The sequence below is a fragment of the Haliaeetus albicilla genome, chromosome 4 (assembly GCF_947461875.1).
Source record: "Haliaeetus albicilla chromosome 4, bHalAlb1.1, whole genome shotgun sequence".
Lineage (NCBI taxonomy): Eukaryota > Metazoa > Chordata > Aves > Accipitriformes > Accipitridae > Haliaeetus > Haliaeetus albicilla.
In genome coordinates, this window is record NC_091486.1 from 36,915,541 (window position 1) to 36,936,859 (window position 21,319).

Sequence of the window (21,319 nt, forward strand, 5' to 3'; positions counted from 1 at the left end):
TTCCTATCTGACTTGTTCTCTGGTAGTACTATTACTAAATGTTACACATGAACTGTCATTCCATTAAGGAACTATTGTGGATACGGTTTCAGTTGATTCATTCATCCAGACCAACTTGTCTGACCTTGCTAGATCAGGCAAGAATGCTGCAGTAAGTACAATTTTCTGTAGCAACCTCTTACGTGTTTTTCTCCTTTTAAAAGTACTTCCTTATTCCAGTGTTATAACTTACGTGTTTAGAGTTAGGCACACACTTAAGTGATTTTAACTGGTCAGCATCCCAGATGTTTACTCTTTGTTTTGAAACGATCAAGCCCAAACGCAAGACTCTTGTGAAAGGCGTTATGTTCCATTTCCTATTTCCTGAGACAGGCAATCTTGCAAAGGATCTGTTTTGGCTTTTTGTTGCTTTGTCTGTGCGCCACGAAACTGTTGCACATAAGAGATGTTTTGAATCCAGCGTATTAGTTGAAGTCATTTTGCTACTAAAGGAAGGAGCAAGTGATATTACCAGTGAATAATTTGATGTATAGCAGTCATCTAAGGTAGCTCTTACCTAATGAGTTTGGAAGGGGTCTCCCACCTAGAGCAGTCTTGCAGGACCTGTGACAAGCAACTTGTTAGTATCGCATCATGAATTTCAGTATTATAGTGTACAAAATATTCCATGTTTGGCATAGTCTTCTCTTGACTGATTAGCTTTGAAACAGTATGATACTGGACTTTGACCATGCTCAGGTTTTTGCAGTTTGAATCCAGTACTTCCCCCTTTCTTGAAGTACAGGCTGATATTTAGACTTCCTACCTGTGTCTAATCTGCTCATTCTTTATTACTTATCCTGTATTACTGAAAAAATAGTAATAATACTGGAAAAACAGGATTTTTTTTCTCACTGCTAAGCAGTATGAGTTTTGCTGAAGATGGATTAGTGTTCTGTCATCTGGGAAAGAAACAGGAATTGTTCCCAGCTTCTTGGAGAGCAGGAACATGGCAAAGGGCAGACAATTGTTCTGTGCCTTCTAGGAGTTATGAACACTGTGTAAATAATTGTCCTCCATTCTCTGGTAAGCATGTGCACTACAAGAACTCTCACACAAGAACAACTCTCTGGTTTTAGTTGTCTAATGACTTCCCGTGAGAACACTTTAGGAGCTTGTTGAGCTTAGAGATGTCACCTTAGATACTGGGTAGCAGCTGAAGACAGCCAAAGCTTATGTGGCATTTCCCAAACAACTTTTGTCCTCTCTGTATCTCCTAGAGAAGCCTTTTCTTCTCCAAATAAACACCTGGCAGGCTGCAAGCTAGTGGGTTGGTGAGGAAGCATCCAGGTCCAGAGAGTGCAGGTCTTTATCACAGTAGTTGTTGGTAATGCTTTGTTTTCTTTTTTAGCAGCCCAGTAGGGTTGGGAAACAGGTTTCCTGCTTACTTGCTTGGATTGCCTTTCTATGTCTGGTTTAGACATTAGGAGTCAGCAGGTGATAGATCAGAAATGACACCTGGGGCAGTGATGCTGAAAGCCACTCTTGGCAAGAGGGTACGGCACAGTGTTGAGGTGGGGTGAACAGAAGGAAGCAGGTCTGACACTGCAGCAGCAGGGGCTAAGGGGTGGATACAGGTTTGGCACGTCCGCTCATAAATGCTTCATTACTAGTTCCTCAGACTTCCTAGATCTGGCACCAGATGGAGGTGTCCTCAGTTGCCATCTCCTTCACTTACTCATACTCTCAAAATACTTTTCTGAAAGCATATTGCGAAACTCCTATTGTTGTTCCTTATGTCATGGTTTGAGCATCTCTTGTACCTTCTTTCTTTATTCCCCAGCCATACCATAGAGGAGGATTCAACCTGTGAGAAGCTGGCATATTAAAAAAAACAAAACGGCACAGAAGGTGACCTAAGTTCTGTTCATAGGAGCATCTGTAACTAGTGTCTCCCAGTCAAATTCGTAGAGAAAATAACTTTCACTTCTATTCATCCTTTGTCAAGACAAAGGAAGTACAGGCATGCTCAGAGCCTTCTGAGAAGTCAGTAGAAAGTCCAGTGGATAGGAAATTCTGCTTGTTTTGTCTATCTAAAACCAGGTTCCATTTAGTTTCATTTTGTTTCATTTAAATGAGAGTTGGAAACAGTTAGATAATACTGTGATAGTATACTTCTAGTTGATAACTTTGGTGCTGACACAATACATTTCAAGTGGTTTTGGAAAAGCCCCAGTAAGAAGCAAGACTCTGACTTTGTAAGCTACTTACGCACATACTTAAGTTATTCAATTTTCAAAATTATGAACATGTAGATTGGTGTTTCTCTTACTGTTAAGCTTTCCCTCAGGCTTGTTAAGGCAAACGGTAGGTGTTTTATTTTTGCAATAATTAATAATTTAAATTTATTGCTTATATGAATCTACCAAGAAAATAGTTTTGGAATGTTTTTAGAAATATTATGTTGATGCTGTATGTGCATACATATACATTAATATGTATATAATTCTGGTACTGGTATGTATATATGTGTGTGTATATGTAGTACCAGAATTATGTACACTGCATATATATTAAAACATATTCAGAAATAAAACACTTATCAGAGCAGCAGAAACAACGAACTAAGAAAAGGCACATCTTTAAGTTAAAATAGAAACAGAGTTTTAAAACTTAAGTGAAACCCCACTGGTAGAATAGTCTCCCCTGAAAGCCTGAATTATCCTCAGGCTTCACACTTCCAAATACTCAAACCTGTAATAAAACTCACACTGATTTCAACCTGAGCAGGAATGCAACCCTTTAATAATAATGAAGGAATAAAATACATACAAGTATACTTGCATCCTGTTTTGTTAAAATACCTAAGCTCTTAGTGCTGCAACAGTGACATCCAGTGACTAAGCCAGTTATTTCTAGACTCGATCCGCCTTTGGAATTAATGCTAAAGGACATGAATGGAAAGGGAGGCTTATTTACGAAGATCCTTAGTGAAGCACTGGACTCATTGAGAGAATAAACATACACTGTGTGAGAATGCAAAACATGATAAATAGGTAATCTAGAAAAATTATAAAATGTTTGTTTAATCCATATCTGTTTCAGAATAAGACATTTGCTGAGCCATATGAGGAATAAATTATTTTAAACCAAGTGCCTTGTCCAGTGAGGCAATTTGTTTAACAAGACTATGCAGCATTTCATACCCTTTTTTATTATTTAACAATAACAACAGAATTCAGTAGGTAACACTTGTATTATATTTTGCTTTAGATATGATCTAGCTCAGAACTAAATGCAGCTGTATGATGGAAAAATCTTTCAATTTTTATCAAATTAATGAAATAAAAAGACCAAATAGAATTAAGAAACCTTCCTTGTGTAGGGAAGCTGACAAAATGCTTACTGCCCTTTAAGGTAAGAAGTCCCTTATTCTGTTTTGGCTGAAGTCAGTGTGAGCTTTGTAATGAAATTCAAACCTCATATAGCTTCTGGCTCTAAAAATGAGTAGCATCTGGTACTGACCTGACCCCCTACTTTCTCAGTTATCCAAAAGGTTTTTGATTGGAACAGGGTCTTGAAATCTCCACATTATTCAAAATATTACATGATACATTCTGTACTTTCCGATTATTGTAATCGTACTACACAAGTAGCTTATTTCTGGGCTTTTCAAAAAGGTAGTGATAGGAACTAATTCTTTAGTATTTCAACTTCAAAGCATGCTCCAAGTTGCTCACTTTTTTACTGTTAAGAAACAGATGAATGAAGAAATAAGTATATGAGTTACATAAGCTCAAAAGCAAAAAGAAATGCATAGAAAAACTGATTAAAAGAATTGGAAAGGAAACAACTACCCAGCTCAAAATAAGAAATGTGAAAGTTTGTCACATTTGTCCTTAGGCAAGAGGCAATGATTTGACTAATGGTACCAGGAAAAGAAGAAAAATTTAAGCCTTAGTCACAGTTGCATTGCTTCTCTCTGCTTGTTTTAAGCAGTTTTCATATTACTAAAAATACTGTGTATTTAACCCCTCTTAATATGGTATCCACAAAGTAATGTTATTTTCTACTAGTATTCCAATACTGGATTTCTACAGGATAGAAGATAAACAGTGTTCAGCTTAAAAAAATAAAATAAAAGGAGGACTTATTTTTTTTTTTAGTCCTGGTTTTGATGGAAGGATAACTTAAGAATACAAACTTTTTCCAGGGGCAAACACAGCAGCATCAGCTGACTGCAGAACCAGTGTACTTTTACTAGGCAAAACAGAAGTTTAATTTCAAGAGAACCAGTTGCTCAACATAAGATAACTGGGCTTGGAAATCAGAAAGGCAGGTGCTGAATGTATTCCTTGCTTCTTGTCAAACAGGTTGGGTAGTTCAGTTGGGGAACCTTTTCAACCAGTAAGATATTGATCTAATAATTTGTTTCCTCTCATCCATCACTTCCTTCCTTTCTTCTTCTCACCCCTAAAAAAATCAAGTTAGGATAATCCACTTACCCAATTTACCCTTGTTAGCCTTGCTAAATGTTTGACTTTCAAAGCAGAAAACCACAAGACATCTGTGATAAAATAAATTTGGGTGCAAATCCTGAGAAACTTGAAGATTTCCTCCCATTTAAAAATGTTCCTACATTTCCATCAGTCAACTTCAGTAACATTATGCCTTACTGTATTCCTTAAAGGTATTACTACCTTTGAAGTGAAGATAGAAACAAAGCCTGTGTTTTTAGAGTTTCCTCATTGTACTATTTCAATATTCTGCAATCAGCAACAACAGTCACGCTCTCTATTCATTCTAATTCAGTCTTTAGAAAACACTTGAGGTAGCCATGGTTTTATATAAGAACAGGAAGTTGCAGGAAAGAAGAACAATAAGGTGGAAGTGAGGACTGTATTATAGAGACAGGTTTTCAAGGGCCAGCTTCTGGGTTCTGATCTTCCTTTCACTGGAGAAGATCCTTCACTTTCACTTCCTCTCATGTATATTTAGGTGGGTTTTAAATACTAAATGCTATAAAGACCGTAATAAAAATAATACTACAGATATAAAACAGTATTAGAGCCATTTGCAAAACTCTTATTAAAAGGAACTTAAGTTCCTCTTTTAGAACCTGATGGGGGTTTTGAAGTTGAATGTTATCACCATGTAGGTGACCTCAGCTGGAAAAGCAGGCATCTACTTCAGTGGCCTCAAAAAGATCAGCTAACTTTAAGATAATGTAACACTTAACTACAAAACTGACTACTAATAGTGCAAACATGGGGTGTGATAGGTAGCTGGCTGTCCCCTCCTGTAAGTGTTTGTAGTGGTATGCCATTGTATATGGGAAACAGCAACTTTCATTGCTTTCATAAATTCTGCAAGAGTAACAACCTTGTACTTAATGTGTGAGAAGATTAGTGTCTGTGCTGAGGAAAAGGCCTTTGGGAGCTTTTACCCTATGTGGTGACAGTGACTGCTACATCTTAGCTCTGACTTTAAGCTCACTGAGGCAAGCCAACTATGCTGGTGGTATTTTTCCTGTAAGCTTGCTATCTGATTCCTTATGAGGTTTCAGAAATACTCATGCTTTTTCATTTAATTCAAGCACCATGTGGAAGTATTGTTATGATTTATTTTGTTGATAGCAGGAGACAGGAAGCTCTTGCCTCTGGAAATTCTTGAAGAACTAAGCAGTGGAAAAATGAAATGGCATCACTAGGGGGCAACAAAACATCACAAACATCTATGTTAAAGTGTCACACCCTCACTGAGAAAGGCAATTGTGTTATGACCTGAAGAACAGCTTGTGTAAGCAAATGCTTATGTGTTTTTCCAACTGTGGTATGTAGTAAATCCTGCTTCAGGGACGATAGAGCTCAAAAAATAATATACATTTTTATATATATAATATATGCACACACAAAACTTCATATAGTTTTGTGCTGCTTTATCTCTGCTCTGGTATAGTAAAACAATAACAAGATTGGACACTTGTGCATCATCTTCATTTCTGAACACTGTGCATTTAGCACTATGTTTAAGTATAACGTATTCTGCTAAAGCCCATCCACTTTGTACAAACAAAGATGCACAGTATAGGAGAATTTAAAGTTCACTGTCTCTTCCTCCATCCCTTTCAGTCTCAGCATGACCACCAACCCAAACTGATGACAAACATTCCAGGGGACAGTGATTCTGCCCCAGTCCTCTGAAACTATTAGGTTAGTTATTAGCCCTTGTCTTCCATTTTCCTGATGTCTTGCTGGCACTAACAATACTCCCAGTGTAAAACCAGTAATAGCTTGCCACACTGTGGTGGAAACATAGGCTGTGGTAGTACCATGGCAGATGATGGAGAGAGGAGGGTGGAGTATCTGACCTGAAGTCACTGGTGTGACTCAAGAAAGAGTCGGTCATTTTTGACCTGTGGGTTGTAAGCATTTTTCAAATCCTGAAACTTCTACCATTAGGGTTGTTATCCTCACCTACCTTCTGCAGACCAGTAGTCAAGACAGAGCTCCAAGATAGGGGGTATTCTGGGATGGCATGTTCTCTCCTGTTTTTGCTGTTGGAAAAAGTGGAGCTATGAATCACCAGAAGGAGCTCCACAGTAAGAGCTACAAGTTGAGAACATGGAGTTGAAGGATTTTTCCTGTGGTCAGATGGCAGCCAGTGTGCCTTTTCAAGCAGTGTCTGTTCGTTCATCAGGCTTGTAGTGATGCTGACCTCTTGCATAAAGCTTCCCCCATTTTGGTTTGTTTTTTTTTTTTTTTTAATTATTCCATGTGGGTATATTATTATTATTTGTGGGTAACAATTCTGTGCACTGTCAGATGGCTAAAATGTAATCATCTCAGCTTTGAACTCTCCAGAGCCAAAGTACCTTTGAGTATTGCAAGAATTTGTACAAGGCATTTTTTTATGGCTTCTCTGTTTTAGTTTACTTCAGTTGTACTTGTGTATATATGTGCTTACTGATACATAATGAGGTATAGAGGTCATGAAAAATGGAGCTGTAAGTCGATTTTATTTTGACAGAAATGCAGTATAAACTGTGCTCGTGTCAAATTTCTTTACGGAAGTTCTCGGTGATATGAATGATCTGGAATGCATTCAGTGGTACTGGTCTTGTCTACTGACCTTCAGACCTTTCTTCTGGGCCTCTTCTGCCCCTCTCCAATCTGTGATGTTCTGGGGTTGTAATTCCTGAGCTACAGAAGAAAGATCATGTAAATGGTCTCTGGACTTGCCTTTGACTGTCAATCATGAGTCATTTCAAAACAGCAGAAAGCAGCTTGTAAAGGGGGCTGGAATATTAAGCTTGTACTGGCCCTTCTGCATGCCAGTGCAATCTATGAAAAACAAGCAGAATTTGGTAGCTAGCCTGCTGATATACGTGCTATAAATGGTCTTTTCTCACGCTGATTCAATAATGTGTACAGTTCCTACTACTACATAACTGGCCAGAGCTTGACTGTGTGGGTTGACCTCAGAAGTCATGTGAAACGGCGATCTTCCAAATTGTAATCTTTGTATTGGCAATTGATTCATATAGCATATGTGACAAATAAACATGAAAAGAGAACATAATGATAATGCCACATACTCAAAGGTTAGAAATTCCCTAAGTAAGGATTCTTGGGTTTTTCAGAACAGCAACAAAGCTTAATAAAAATAACCACAGTTAGGTGATGTCTTAAGGAGAAGCTAGGTTGGTGAGTTTTGCGATTTGCAAGTTTTACTTTTTGAGAGGTTTCTAGACTCCTGTACGACCTTAGAAAAATGCTTTTCAGTGACTAGTTTTAGAGCTCACAAATTTCATCTTGCTTAACTTGAAAGACGCTTCTAAAAAGCAACAAAAAATATTTTTTTAGAATTGTAGGGACTTTTTTCACTGTGGACCTTTAACTATTGACAACTGTCTTAAGATATCAGCGGGTTTCAGGGCAAGCCAGAGGTTAGTCTGATTGCCTGGGCCAGGACATAGCTGAATGGAATTCTTTGATCCCACTAAAGGTTCAAAACAGTTTTGTTTCCATCTTCACGGTTTGATTCCAGTTTCAGCTGAAGCCTTTTATGTTATAGGTATAATGCAAAGCAGTCCAGAGACCCTCCTGATAACTAAATTAGGAGGACTGCATGTGGGAACTGGAGAGACATTAACAGAATAGAAAGCAAAAATACTCATCTTAAAATGAAATACTGTTTCCTTTGAATTTTTCTTTTGGACATGTGTTTTTCATGCACATGGTGTTATTTTTACTCTTGTCCTGGTTTATTATTTACCAAAGATTTCTTAATCTAACTTTTAATCAAAACAAGGGGTTTCATTCTCTTATAAATTCCCCACAGTACTTTTCTTTATATGTGATTCTCAACCTATTTGACCATAAGAAGAAAAATGTCTTTTAAAAGTCTAGCATTTTCTTTTTTTTTAATGTCTGTGTGGACTATTTCTTTCAGAATTACTTTATTATTTTGCACACCAAATCTGAGTGATTTGAGTGAGATCTTGTGAGAAAAAAAGGAATTATGCTAACACATTATGACACAAACTTTGAAAATTCTTTTTTGCATGTTCATTTAAAAAAATACATATTTCTTATTAAATCCAAAAAAAAGCCCAATTGAAGTTTTGACCAAGTTGAGTCCCTAGATGCAGAATATATTTGCATGGACTAATAAATTCAGATCATTCGGCATCTGGTATGACTAAAAATAAAGCAGGTCATCTGTGAATGACCTGTAGAGTGGAGCAAGTTTGAAACTCTCTGTTCATCCACATAGATGCATTCTAAGAAAAGCAAAATGAGGAATTATGTCATTTTTTGGAACTCTACAGACTGAGATTTCTTTAAATCGTGGTGTTATTTTTGTATATCTGTTTTGGGCTGTCTTACTTGTGACCCTTGAAGAGATTTATGGATAGCACTGATAGATACTAATTCTTAACACATGGGCCCCCAAAATTTGTTTTTCAGAGGCTTGGTGTCATACAGATGACAGGCTGACCATTTTCATTTAACTGACTTCTCCTGAGCTGGGTTGCTCCTTGCTTTATCTGAGCTAGAAGTTGGTAATTAGTAACTGTATGGTAGAACCCCACCCCCAGCATTTAAACTGCCCCTTTGTGAGTGCTTCTAGCTGCCAGGAGCACTTTGGTTTGTGTTAAGAGATAGTTAACCTGTTAACTGACTATGAGAAACTTCCAATTTGTTTCAGGATGGTGATGAGCAGATGAATGTAAATCTTCAGTGAAAGTGATTTAACTCACCTGTTTGTCTTTGCCCAGAAATAATTGCAATTAGTTACAGCTACTAACTGTGTTAAGTTTACTGTTCTTCAGCTGTTACTTCTGCCTCTGTTGCTGTTTAATTCCTTATCTGGGAAATTCTCATCCTGTGTGTCCAGGACTAAGATCCTGGTCAACTGTCTCTACATCCACAAGTTATAAGGTCTCAGTCTTATACCTAGAGTCCCCGTCCCTGTATTCAGCCATGGTACTCTTAATGATGCTTAACTTTAATTTTAGTATATAATAGCATGATTTGTAAATAGATGGTATGTTCTAGCTGAAGGCAGAATAGCTTTTGTAGTACAGCTCCAGATACTGTGATGAATGCAGCCTGGATCTAGAGTGAATAGCATGGCTTTATTTAAAAACAAACAGACAAACAAAACCCAACAGTAAACCACAACGTATCTTTCTTAAATAGCCAATTAATATGGCATCCTCAGGAGCTGTATCAAAGCCTGCAAGGTATAATGAATAGAATATCATACAGACTGTGTCATTCTTTAAAAGTGTGTTTAATTTGAGCTAGGGCTGTTTAGAAAACAGTTGCTCTAAACTGCAGGGAGATCAGAAAACTTCAGACAGGAAGTGTCCCTGCAGCTGCTGCAGATCTCTGAATTCTACCCAGAGTGAACGCATGTGCTCTACAAAAAGCGAGAACAAGGATTAACTGATTAATCCACCAGCGGGAGCCTGCTCTAGGAAGATCAGGTTGCAATCCTGCCTTTGTAGTTTTACACCACACCCCTTCAACGTGAATTAGTAGGGGAGGATCATATTCAGGAATTCTTTCTTTCTTCAACAACTGTAGCTAGGAGTTGGGTGAGTACTTTACAACAGACTTTCAGTTTTACATGAGAGATTTTTTTTTTCTTTAGCTGGTAGAAAGGAGTGTCTAGTGGTATGCTTTCTTTAGAATGTGGTAGATGCAGTAGTAAGATGTTTAGATTCAAAGTCCAGCGATGAGTGCTGCAAAAAGGGAGACTTCTTCTCTGTAAATTTAAAACAGTAGGACAATGAATATACTTTTATGATTACTAATACAACTAATCTTTAGTTGTCAGAATCTCAGACTAAGGTATTTTGAGCTCCAAGACAGTTCTTTGAAAGAAAACCATCCTAAAGGTGAATATGTTAATTTTGATCAATAGCTGGAGTTTGGAAAAAAGCTCTTGTTTTTTAAAGCAATTTCCCCACTACAGTAGCTCCAAGGCAGGCTTGATTCAGGTAGAGTGGTCTGCCAGGCTATTTCAAATCTTTCTAAGGCATGTAACATTTGAAGCAATTAATATTTTGAGAAGTACGAGGACATTTTAGGAGAATCAAATTAAGCTGATGCTACTATAAGCCAATTTCACTCACAATGTATATTGAAATTCTCAAAAAACTAAAAACCCTTGAGCAATGAGGAGTGTAGTGAATGAGGCCTACAGTGGTGCCAATGTAACAAACACACACCACTCCCAGCCCTCGAAAACCCAGAATATTATTCGTGATTTTTGTAATATATTACTTGAAATTGAATTGACATAAACTTCATTTTTAGTAACTGTGTAAATGAAAAACAGTGATACTAGCCTGTATTTAAAAAAAAAATATAAATTTTAGCTAACTATGTTTTAGAAAATCTAAATACTGTTTAAATGAGGAGAAGGCATGTAACAATGGGAAAAGTGGAGTAGGGAGAACAATAACAATTTGGATGGGGGGGGAGTATGTGAAATGTCAATGTGACTCAGTACTCTAGAAATTAGTCATCAAAGTACTTCATGGAAAACATGTAAAGATATAAAGCTTCCTTCCTGAATGTCTTATGGACAGACGCAAAGACAGGAAGTTCAGCTGTCAGTATAGATACAAACAGCAAAGGCATGCTGTAGGAATTGCTAGGCACCTACTTGGGAAGAATGTCAGCCTTTACCCTTTATAATCTGCTCATTATTTAATTCTACTAGGAGAGAGTTTGTGATTGTGAAGGCAGCAAGTATCTATAGCCACACTAAATTTATCTGAATTATTGTTTAAGATGAACTTGAGATTGTAATCAAGTTTACTTGGTGTGTAATGCACATGGGGCAATGTTGAGGAGGTAAAGATGATTAAAATGCGTTCTGCTCCAGCCTTTTCTCCTGCCAAATACGTCCCACGTGAAACGGTTCATTAAAAAGTAGTCATGTGGGTAATTGCTTGATAAAACCATTTCTTTGAAATTTTTCTAACTTTTATGCTGGAGAATCTCCAAGTGTACTTTAAATTGACTTTCAGTAATCTTTATGTTTATCATTACATTGTGCATTGCATAGTTTGTAATCTGGAGATGTAATGCATTTCAACTGTCTGGTGTAGTTATGTGACCTTTAAAAGGCATTTAGCCTCTTAGTGCAGTGCCCATGTTTACTAATATTGCTAATGAAAACTGAATTGTTACTCATCTAGCTAATATTCTAAATGCAGAACGACTGTAAGTTAAACTTTTATGATCTTCTTGGCTCAGGACAGATAGAACAATTAATGACATTGAATTTATCCTTAATCTCACCAGAGAGTTAAATTTGAAAGTCTAATGGTAAAAACTTATAAATTGTTGGTTTCTATTTTAGGGTTTAGTGTCAGATCTGAAGGGCAACGAGGGACAGTGTACAAAAAGGAGGCAGAGTTTCTGTCAGAGAGGAAATGTTAAGAGATTGGGAGAAAAGTGGTCCGAGATATAGTGTGTCTAGGAAACCAAGCAAAGGTGTAAAGTAACAAGCTTCCTAACAGGCTTTCAGAGAACATGTCCAGAGCCTTTAGTGAGTTTGAAATCTCACCTCTAGCTAGACCAGACCCACAGTTATAGAAGGAGAGCTACGGAATTCCAGATCTAGCTTCAAGGACTGTTTACATGTTTCTCCAATAACCCTTCCAAGTTAAGTGCATAAACAGGAGCAGATACTAGCACTCAGATTGTCTGTTATGCAGTACAGAGGCACTGATATCCTTTATGCTGTTCGTCTGACTCTGTGGATCTTGAATTACTTTTAGGGCAGAGAACACAGATTGCTCTCATGGATATATCAATGGGATTAAGGTAGTTTCTGGAAACATGACTATTAAATCTTCTCTGGAAAAAAAGAGACATTGGCACCATCTTTCACATTCTGGGAAGCTGCTTTAGCATCTACATTTACTTTAAGAAGGTGATTCTGCCAATAACTCTCTTCTGCATTTTAAAATAAAGTGGTAGCTGCTTGACGTGCTTTCAAACTATCATGATTTTGTTGGTGTGCATTCAATATGTTCTGAAAATGCCTGGCAGAGGGAATCAGAGCATGTGTATAGGAACAAGAAAAGAAATTTTAAAACCTAAAAATAGACCATCAGTAGCGCTTAATAGCCTCAAAAATTACATGACTCTTATATACACAATTCTGGAGCAAACTGTTTAAAATCTGTCTAATTCCAGTACTTACTATTGCTCTTTGTTTGGGCTACATTCTCAACAGTCATATTTTCTCTCTAAGAAATAGGAGAAGCTGATGGGATCTTCGTATCTAAAGCTCTTCTTCACAGTGAAACCAAGGAGAACGGTCTTAAAAAACAGAGACAAATTGCCTACTTCTGTGTGTTTCTCTTATGAAACTGTTTTTACTTCACAACAGGGACAGAGTGCCCCTGGGGGCAGAATGAAGCAAAACCATATGGGGAATTGTATAATTCCTTTCCTCTGATAGTTATTTCACAGCAAAATAGACTTATTTTTAGTCCTTTTAATTTTCTCTCACAACTCCTTTGTTCAGTTTCCTTAATTATTTCCTGTTGCTGTTAATACGGCTGTTCATTTTCCATCTTTAGTATTATTGCCATCTTCCCTGATGTGTGCCATTCATAACTAAGTATACCTCTGAAGTTAATTGGTTCACCTGATTTACTGTTTACTGAAAAAAATAGAACTAGGCATTTGAACATGTTGACCAGGATATGATCTGGACACAAGAAAGTTCAATCTTCTTCCAGAAAATAGAGTATTCCAAGAGAACTGATTTTAAAACAATTATATTGAAAATAGCAATTGCAGCAAGTAAATGAGAAATACAACTACTGTATGAAGGAAATACTTAGCTGGTGCAGTTTTTATGAACACAGAAATATCTGCAGAAGGGTATTAGCATTTGCTGTAAACATTTTCTACTTTGGCTGAGAATATGCCAAAGAAGAAGCAGTCTTTCTCCTCTATATTCATACAGTCTCTAACATAATGAGGTTCTGGACAGTTATTTATGCTTTCAACAGTCACAGAAAAGGTAGTGTAGAAAGATGAGGCTGAAGTTTACTGTGCTCTGAGACTCATCTGATGAATGCTGTAGGTCCACAGAAACTGGCCCTGCCACCAGAATAAGCAGCACGATCTACACTGTGGTGGGAGATGAAGGGAATACGACCCTTTCTTTTCTATGACAGTGTTATTTTATGTTGGTTTTAAGTAATTGCAGGGTGATAATCTGAGGCAGTCTGAATCTGGGGGTATTCCCACTGATGGCAATTACAGTGTTTCTGAGCTGTGTGATGATCCAAAGCTTGTGCATCCATTGCAGTAACAATATATGGTGGTGTCTCCAGCTGGGAATATAGACAGGGGGAGCTAGACTTGCTTGACAAAGTGAAGAAACTTGTATTTTGATCTTTGGTATGTGTGCAAAATGTGATCTGTGTGATGATGAGGTTGCAAGAGGTTAATAGGCATAGTCAAAATCAGTCAGGAGAGGCATCAGCGTGGCAAGTAGTTTCCTCCTGTGCCTGCCTGTTACATTTTCAGTAATTGACAGCTTCACTTTAGTGAAATTGAGTAGTTGTGTTTCTCTAGTGTGTACAATGTGAAATTACACACAACTGGGTTGATAACAAATATACAACACTGAAATGACCATCTCCATTAGAAAAGAAGGCTGTGGTAAGTTAACTGACCTCTAAATACATGACTATTTATCAATAAGTACACCTGAGATTTGAAAACATACACTATACTTTTCCAGTCCAAACTGCTAGAAAAAAAAACAGGCTAGAGGCTTTATAATGCTCATGTGGGACTGCTATGCTGTGTTCCGAAAACCTTAACTAGTATTGCTGCTTGTCTGTTTTGTTAGTGGGTTTTGTGCTCTGAGAATAGCTATTAGGATGCTGAAGGCATTTTCTCTTTGAAAATAGGATTATATGATGTATATTTTTGCTAGAAACAGGCAGTTTGTGCCCAAGTACTGCAGGTTTGAGTGCGGTGGGTTTGATGTTTTGCTTTTTATGATTTATGAAATTATGTAAACTCGTAATTTGCTTTAGTCCACATTTAAAAAAAATGTTTTGGTGGGAGCAAAAGAATATTTCCTTTCCCTGTTGAAAGCTATGTCACAATGAAAACAGGCTGTATACATGGAGTAGAGATTTACCTCAGGTTGGGGTGTGGCATGTTGGATAGATGCAGCTGCCACATCTAAATAAATAACTGGCTTATTTCTTTATTTCTGTTTGAATCAGTCTTCTATAAGGTGGAAACTGAAATTTAAATAATGTTCTCAGTATGTCCTTTATGATAAGCTCATAATGTTGGATCTCATGCCATGTGTTTTATTTTGGGTTATTTTTTTCCCTTATGGCTAGTAGAAGTAGCTACAAAATAATTAGTCATTCTCCATAAAGGTATCACTAGTAGTTATATGATTTGATGTAGGCAAATCCAGTGTTCCTGTGAAAAGTGCAGCTATTTTAAAAAAACCCACTCTTAATTTCAGAGTTTATAATTCACTTGGACTGTTGCATCAGGTGGTCTGCACTGCATGATCAGGGAGTTAGGAAAATTACTCGCCAGCTACTGTTGCCAAGACATACTCTCACCATCACTCTGCCTCCCAGAATATATCCAGTTCCCGGCTGTTGGGTGATGGATATCAGGGATGTGGGGCCCCAATTGAGCCAGGTAAGAAGGATAACTCAATGGAGGAGGAAATAAGGGTCTGGAGCTGTGTCATGAGAGAAATTGAGCGGAGACAGGATGGCAAAAGAACCTGGTGCCAGGTGTGAGCTGACTAGTAGAAGGGAATAAATAGGTCCTGGAGCTAAGTTGGAAAAGGGAAAACAGTTTTAAAGCACAAGTGAAAGGGTTTTTTTGTTTCAATTTCAAAACATAGCAAGGTTTTCTTTTAAATTCATTCATCGGTTGTGTTAGCAAAGCAGCATTTACAACCTTAATAAAAACAGAACTAAAGTGGGAGATTAAATCTGAAACAGTGACATCAGGTCATACAACTTTTCAGCATAAAAGCGAATGAAGACCTGTGCTTTTCTAAATTTTCACTTGCCAATTTTCACTTCCCAGTTTTCACTTGGGAATTTAAGAGACTGGAATAGTGCAGCAGCAAGTCAACATTTGTGTTAAATGATGAAAGGTAGGTAACCAACCAAAACTCTCTATCATAACAAGAAGGAATTTTGAAGTTCTGGGAGGAATCTGATGGAGTCTCTGGTCTCAGAACTGATAGACACTATTAGGCCTGCTACTGTAGGGCACAGGAGGGAGATAAGTTGAGGGGGGGAATTCCAATAGCTCATGCTTTCAATCAGTAATGTTTATGTGCTGATGACCCACAGTAGACTGCCTCCCTTTTTATTAAGTTACCATGACACTGTAAGACTTTGCTCTAGTGGAAGCAGGTTTGAATGACAGACCAGCACTGACTCTGGGACTTAGAAAGCTAGGGCATGTATCATCATTCTTTGTTCAGTTTACATCAGAGCAGTGCTGACAGAATTCATATTTACTTCATTCTTCATACTTACTCCAGAGTAAATGAGAAAACATGATCCTTCAAACAGCTGCAAAATAGCACATGTAGTAAAATACTTTTTAAGGGAACTCACTGACTGCCAGCTGGGAGACAATGCTTACAGGTATGTCTAATTAAATCTCTGTCATACAAGTCTAGTAGGTAGTACAAGATATCATAGGGCAAATATAATGCCTCTGAAGTATAGTGAACTGAAAAAGGTCTGCTTTTACATCAGAGGTGCTATAATCCTGACTAATTAGACCTTTATATCTTTAATTTTAGGCTGTGCTAAATTCAACCTCTGACTATGCACATCCTATCTCCTGCTATTCATTCCTCTATTTGCTGATATCCTTTGCTGTTTTGGGGGTGGTTTTTTGTATGTGTGCTTCCATTTCCTGGGCTGTCAGTGTGAATGAGTCACTTTTATAGTCATTACAATGCCACTTTATGCCATTTTCTAAAGCTGTCTGGTTTTGGCTACTACTGGAAATGCTAGCTTTTATTTTGCTTTTTCCGTTAGCTAGCTAGAGATAAATACCGTGCGAAGAAATGTTTGCCTCTAAACATTCTGGTAATTATAGAAATTGGTGTTGAAGAGACTGCTAAGTAAAAAAAAAAACAAAAACAAACAACAACAAAACAACCAAACATGCATATCTATCTATATACACACACATATAAAAGATCTGGGTCCAAAGGCTGCAAACTGCATGGAGAACACACAGAGTTTTATACTTGTCTGTCTTCAGCAAAAAAAAAAGTCTTGAGAGCTTTCTTGTATTTCTGTGTTTAGGTGGCAAGATAAAAAATGTCTAGTTATAAGACCAGGTAATAAGGATCTGTTACAGGGAACTTCCTTGATTGCTTGTGGTCTGCTTTGTCTACCTATATTCCAGCTTGAGGGAAGCTAATGGCGTTATTCACAAATTAAGGCATTTAGTTAAACCAGTAAATAAATTAGTGCCAGTTATTACCCATAGACCTTTGTCGTGATTTAACCCCAGCCAGCAACTAAGCACCACGCAGCCGCTCACTCACTCCCCCCCCATCCAGTGGGATGGGGGAGAAAATCAGGAAAAGAAGTAAAACTCCTGGGTTGAGATAAGAACGATTGAATAGAACAGAAAAGAAGAAACTAATAATGATAATGATAACACTAATAAAATGACAACAGTAGTAATAAAAGGATTGGAATGTACAAATGATGCTCAGGGCAATTGCTCACCACCCGCCGACCAACACCCAGCCAGTCCCCGAGCGGCGAATCCCTGCCCCCCACTTCCCAGTTCCTAAACTAGATGGGATGTCACATGGTATGGAATACACTGTTGGCCAGTTTGGGTCAGGTGCCCTGGCTGGGCACGAGAAGCTGAAAAATCCTTGACTCAAGTCTAAACACTACTTAGCAACAACTGAAAACATCAGTGTTATCAACATTCTTCACATACTGAACTCAAAGCATAGCACTGTACCAGCTACTAGGAAGACAGTTAACTACATCCCAGCTGAAACCAGGACAACCTTTGATCTCCTTTGTCAAGTAACTTAGATGTTGTCTGTTATAGATATAAAAATGTCTGACTCGAAAGGTAGGTAGTTTGGGAGCAGTAGAGTGCAGTTCCTAAGGAAATGTCTTAGGAATTCTTGGAATTTGCATTAAAGACACTTTGATGTAGAGAAAAGCCAGTATTAATGCTGGACTGATTCCTGGCTCTCCTAAATTAGAATTGTGCTTTCCATATAAATACAGTAAAAAATAAACAGTGCATTAAAAAAAGGAAATAAAATCAGTATCATAAGAGGCTTACAGCTTTAAAGTTCTGTTACTGGACAGCTGAACATTAAATCAGAAATCTTGGACTTTTCTAGAGGGTTTGGGGTTTTTAATTGAAAAAGCAGTGCCAAGTTCACTTTGATCTTGGATTCACTTTTCCTTTAGGAATTATAAGAAATAATTAAACTACAGAAGGATTTAAGCAATTCAGTACTAAAACCTTCACCCCCTTCAACCCACCTCCACCCATACCCGACACAATGTTCTGGGAATGTGTGACCTTGGGCGAAGGTTAACAAGATGATAAAGGAGATTGTCTTTGGTCAGTAGACTTTGCAATAAGACAGACATGCAGTTATACAGCCTAAATTTTTCCTCTTGGGAAATTGCCCAAGCATCAGGAAGACCTACTTTTGACAAGATACTCTTTTAAGGGAAATGTAGGAGTTGAGTGGAAGAATAGAAATACTGTACCCGGGTAAAATTTTTGTTCTCTGTACAAATGCACTAATTTATCTTCATAATCACACAGTGACAATTATATACGGTAGCTCGTGATATACGGAATTCTATTTTCAAATGAAAAAGAGAAACTTATTGAGTATTTCCATTTCTGGCTGATTGTTTCCTATATTTTTCTTCTACTTGGAAACAAGCTTTTGGGAATATTGGATGATTCAGTAAAAATGGATTACTATATTTTGCAATCTAAATCCATACTCTGCAGATTCCTGGAAGAAGGAACCAAGGCCTCAACTTGAGTGATTGAAAACAAATTCAAATAGAATTTTCCTGAACTAGTGAGAGTTTTGCCATCATGTTTGAAAAAACTCAAATATAGAAAATGAGAGCCCAGGGGCAAACTTGGAATTAATCCATGGGCAACTGAGGTTGTGGATAACTTGCGGGTTCCTTTATGAAGGGTCACAACTCTGCCAATGATTACAAATTAAAACTTCTAAGGAAAACAATGTGCTTAGAAAATTCCCCTTTCCCATGTCATTTAAAAAACTAAAATTGAAAGTACATTTTGTAATTTTTTTGTTCCCATGAGCTCACAGGAGCCAGGCGTAGTGTGGAAGTTATTACTAAGTATCAAATCTGAATATTTGATGATATTTCTGCTTTTATTCAGCCTAGATGATATCAAACTATCACCACTCTTAGGTACATTACAATGCTAAGTACTTATTCTTGTGCAGTTTGAATTTTTTTATTTAATATTTCTCCCCATACCATTTTTGTTAGTTGTGGATTTATTTTAATTGTAGTTAATGTCAAACTAACATCATAACTCATTTGTCTCTCAAATTGTAAAGACAATCTTGGACAACTTCCAGTTACCTTGTACAGTGTTTTCTTCCTCCTTTAAAGCGTGACTGGACTTTTTATGAGGGCTGAATAAAAAGATTTGCTGTAGCTGTTTCACTAACCTTTGGATAAAAAAAGTAAAATTCTTCCAAGGCCATGTACCACACAGCTTTGCATGGAGGAAAATCTGATATTAGGCCAAATGCATTGTAAGAGGTAGTCTGTTTCTGGAAATCATAGAATGGGCTATGAAAGCTAAACAGAAACTTTGTTACCTCTATTACTTTGTGCAGAAATGTAGTCAACAGAATTCCTTTTAAAGATGTTTTCTTGGTTTATTTTGGATTTGTGTTTTGCATGATATTATTTTGATATGTTAAAAGGTTTGCTTATTACATATGTGATTTATTTCTAGCATCTGAAGTGTAAGACACTATTTTTGCCAGGTAGTGTATAAAGAGATCTATTTCTGTGGATCTTCTGGCATTAAACTTCATCCACTTTCACAGAAGCTGATCAAATTCAGGGCAAACTTCCTGAAACTGACAGTAATGTCAAGGTTGGCCATTGCCCTTGGTCTGCAACAGTTACTTTGCTTTCAAACTTATAATATGTACTGTACTCAGAAAAAGATGGAGAGGGAGTATCTGTTCTCTGATTGATTGGAAAACTGAAAATTACCTGAATAATGACACAAAATGCTGAGAATATCCCAAAGAGAGAGTACACTAATGCTAATGTTGGGTGCTGTAACTCAAAAGTATTCCGTGGGTAGCAATGAGCATTTCAGTAAAGACTCTTCCTTTCCTCTAATGATGTAATATTTTAAAAACTCAGTGGTGAGATGACATCGGGACAACAGCTGGGAAAAGGATGGCATTAGAAAATTGAAATAATTAACTAGCATATAATTATCACATATAAACAAGAGACTTCCAAACAGACTGACAAAAAATTAAGGCAAATGAGAGCAGATGGGGTACACAAGTAAATGTAGACAGTAGTGTTAATGAATGTAATTAGGTCTAAAAGTCTGGCATGTTAGAGTGGACTGATAACTGATAAATCCATAGCACAGTGCCATGGTTTTGTTTTTTTTTTTCCCCATGTGTTTTAGCAATACTGTAGGGATATCCTGTGGTCAGCTAAGAGGCCCATAAGTAATTCCTCCAGTAAAGAGGGTGGGGAAAAATTATTTATGGATTATTCACTCTGAATGGAGCAAACAGATCACTAGTAATTTGTCACTAGGGAAAGGGTAAAAATAATATCTTATTAGATTAAGTTTTAACATGTAAAATAATATAGGAATGTAAAACTGGAATTCTAGTTGGAAACATGAAGGACACTACTTCTATTTCTTTGAAAAATACCTGAAAATGAGCGATTGTAGCTCTTGCACATTTTCTCAGTTTACATAATGTTTCAGAATTTGTAACAAGTTGGTTTCTATTCCAAGAGTAGCTATTATGTCTCTAGTAGAAAGCAGAAATTTCTGAATTTGTTCATAGAGGTAAAAAACAGTCTTTGAGGAAAGTTTGTTTAAAAAAAAATGACTAATAGGGCAAAATGAGATCTGAATTTTTTTGCCAAACATTTTGCCAACTTTACGAGGACAAAGGATTTTATTTGTCGGTGTGGAAATTAAGATTAGAATGAATGAAAGGCAAATGCATTCTTTATTTTAGCAGGAAAGCATTATGATGAAAAAGTTAACGCTGTCATATTTTCTGGCTAAAATAGAAATTCCTTTGATCCCAAAATTCTGTTCCTTTACAAAAAAAAAAGAAAAAAAAAAATCTCTGTTTTTCACTAAAATACATACTGAAGCCTTCTAAAGGGAATGGTGAATTTAAAAAATTATCCAAATAATTAGTGCTATTCATGGTCTGGTCTGTAATTTCACCAAGACTTATTTTTAAGAACACATTTCTTTTTTACTACTTATGCTGCAAGTTAGGAAAACACTGAGTATGCAGGAGGGAAAAATTGATAAGCTGTCAAGAAAGAAATGAAAATTCTGGCTCTGATTTGGTGTTGGAGATATAACTGCACCTTCTGGCTCTGGCACAGAGTGGCTGTGTCAAATTGGTTAATCTCTGTGAGGATTTTACTTTTCTGAGACATTGTTGCTTGCTAATGTTTTCTTAGATACCATAGGTATGATTTACT

At 37.1% G+C, this 21,319-nt stretch overlaps 1 protein-coding gene across 4 annotated transcripts in view; it reads left to right on the top strand.

Moving 5' to 3' along the window:
- Nucleotides 1–21,319, top strand: part of TFPI (tissue factor pathway inhibitor) — a 66,217-nt gene that overhangs the window by 13,799 nt on the left and 31,099 nt on the right. For 2 of the 4 annotated variants that reach the window (XM_069781925.1, XM_069781929.1), the window contains exon 1: nucleotides 16,156–16,180. The exons of 1 other annotated variant lie outside the window; for it this stretch is intronic. In XM_069781925.1, the coding sequence (XP_069638026.1) occupies nucleotides 16,171–16,180 (10 nt within the window). In that variant the 5' untranslated portion in view covers nucleotides 16,156–16,170. Of the gene's footprint in view, nucleotides 1–9,846; nucleotides 10,088–16,155; nucleotides 16,181–21,319 lie in introns of those variants that run through there. One more of the 4 variants, XM_069781926.1, reaches the window with a different exon arrangement.